Source organism: Camellia sinensis, chromosome 13 (genome assembly GCF_055761805.1).
Source record: "Camellia sinensis isolate YWXY chromosome 13, ASM5576180v1, whole genome shotgun sequence".
Taxonomy (NCBI): Eukaryota; Viridiplantae; Streptophyta; class Magnoliopsida; order Ericales; family Theaceae; genus Camellia; species Camellia sinensis.
In genome coordinates this window covers 91735333-91737699 of record NC_138973.1, presented here as the reverse complement: position 1 = coordinate 91737699, position 2367 = coordinate 91735333, and the positions used below count along the sequence as shown (strand labels likewise).

General features: G+C 37.8%; 1 protein-coding gene across 1 annotated transcript; it reads right to left on the bottom strand.

Annotated features, from left to right (window-relative positions):
* Window positions 1–545: 545 nt before the first annotated feature.
* LOC145805551 (uncharacterized) lies at window positions 546–1926 on the bottom strand. The gene is made up of 3 exons (XM_082900710.1): window positions 1757–1926; window positions 990–1113; window positions 546–899 (listed from the first exon to the last, which is right to left on the bottom strand). The coding sequence occupies exons 1-3, from the start codon at window positions 1924–1926 to the stop codon at window positions 546–548; spliced, it is 648 nt and encodes a 215-aa protein (XP_082756836.1).
* Between the last annotated feature and the right edge of the window lie 441 nt (window positions 1927–2367).

Genomic DNA, 2367 nt, shown 5'->3' with positions numbered 1-2367 from the left:
GAAGATCAAAGAAATACTTGGAGAATTAATGAAGCCACCAAAATAAAGCCATAATCTTTTTTTTTATTCTCTCCTCTCTCTCCTCGTGGCTGCTACTATTATATGTTGTATTAGGCCATCTAGGGTTCCTATATATATATATATATATATCTAAACAAAGGCTCTAAATTATTATCTTTTTTTTATTTATTTATTTTCTCTCTCCATTAATGTAAATAAAATGTAACTATTACTAGATCAAAATATACTAACTAATTTGTCCCCTATTATTTTTTTAATAATAAATCTTGTCTCTAAATTAAAGACTTTCATCATAAATTTATTTTAGATTTAAAATTAATAATAATAAATAATGATTTAAGAAAAATTTAGGTCATTACAATATACCCACCTCAAAAAAATCTTGTCTCGAGATTTGATAAGAGAGAGTACTAAGCAAAAAGCTTCGGGTGCATACATTGAACTTTCTCTTCCAATTCCCAAGTGATACCATTTTCATCCTCGCTCCATTGCACTTTCACCAAGTTCACTTTCTTGCGCCACAACTACTTTACATCCCAGTCTAGAATAGTAACTGGTCGCACCACATATGTTAGATCGTCACTAATCTCCAACACCTCTAGTGATACTACTTGGGATGGATCTTGCACACACTTTCGCAATAAAGATACATGGAACACGTTGTGAATCATAACTAAAGTAGGTGATAGGGCTAATTTGGAAGCCATATTACCAATCCTCTCAGTGATCTTGTATGGTCCCACAAATCTAGGTACAAACTTTCCCTTCTTTTCAAACCGTATGATACCCTTTATTGGTGAAACCTTTAAAAACACAAAATCTCCAACATTCAACTCAACCTCCTTACGTTTTCTATTAGCGTAACTCTTCTGACAACTCTGTGCAGTCTTAATACGTTCTCAAATAATGTTCACCTTCTCTATGGTCTTTCTCACCAACTCAGGCCCTAACAACGGCGCATCTCTTACCTCCATCCAACAAGCAGGTGATCGACATGGCCTTCCATACAAAGCCTCAAAAGGTGCCATCTCGATACTTGAGTGATAGCTATTATTATAAGCAAACTTCACCAATGACGAGTGTTCTTCCCAACTACCATTAAGATCAAGGACATAAGCTCTCAACATATCCTTCAAAATCTGATTTACCCGCTCAGTTTACCCATCCGTCTAAGGATGATAAGTCGTGCTCAGGTCTAACCTAGCACTCAAAGCATGCTGAAAACTCTGCCACAAACACCGGATCATGATTCGAAGCTATAGAAACTAACGCACCATGAAGTCACACTACCTTCTGAATATATAGCCTAGCCAGTTTATCCGTAGTTTGGTGAACACTAATAGGAATGAAATGAGCAGACTTCGTAAGTTGATCCGCTATCATCCAAATAGATTCATTGCCTCGCTTAGACCGCGACAATCCATGTAAAAAGACCATAGAGATGTACTCCCATTTCCAAGTAGGGATCTTGAGAGGCTGCAAAAGTCCAAATGATAGTTGGTGTTCTGGCTTAACCTGTTGACACACATAACATCGAGAAACATACTCTCTCGTGTCCTTATTCATACCTTCCAACTAAAACGTCCTCTTTAGGTCATAATACATCTTAGTCCCACCAGGGTGAATAGTATATCGGGACCTATGGGCATCATCCATAATCTCTTTCCTCAATTCAACAATGTTAGGTACACACAACCTGCCCCTGAATCGTAATCCCCCCTCTGAGTCCACAGACCAATCAGTAGGACAATCATCGATCAAAACCACTACAAGGTCATCGAGCTTGTTGACGAGAAACCCATCTAAATACTGCATTTGATGAACTTTACCTAGTAACATTGGCTGTATGGTCAAACTACCAATGTATGCCCTCTCGACACTCTCTATTGGTTGAACATCATGCATCGAAACTAACTCCAAGGACTTCTATTCCTGAATCATTAAAGAAGCTATAATCCCATGTTGTTGACTAAGTGCATCTGCGACCACATTTCATTTCCCTAGGTGGTAAAGGATCTCGAAATCATAATTGTTGATGAATTCAACCCACCTATGTTGCCTTATGTTCAACTCTTTTTGAGAAAAAAGATATTTAAGGCTCTTGTGATTTGTGTATAACTCAAAACACTCCTTAAACAAGTAGTGTCACCACACTTTCAACGCAAAAACAACTGCTGGTAGCTTTAAGTCATGAGTAGGGTATCGTCTCTCATGACGTTTTAACCATCGTGAGGCATAAGATACAACCTTCTGATGCTGCATTAACACACATCCCAAATCAATTCCACTCGCATCAGTAAATACTACTAATTTTTCCCCTTGTACTGGTATAGTTAACACTGGAGC

Coding starts and splice junctions, on each gene's coding strand:
- LOC145805551 (XM_082900710.1), bottom strand. CDS start 1,926: ATGCATGATGTTCAACCAATAGAGAGTGTCGAGAGGGCATACATTGGT. Junction 1,114..1,756: donor GATGATTGTCCTACTGATTG/GTCTGTGGACTC, acceptor TCTTAATGGTAG/TTGGGAAGAACACTCGTCAT. Junction 900..989: donor CACCTGCTTGTTGGATGGAG/GTAAGAGATGCG, acceptor AAGACTGCACAG/AGTTGTCAGAAGAGTTACGC.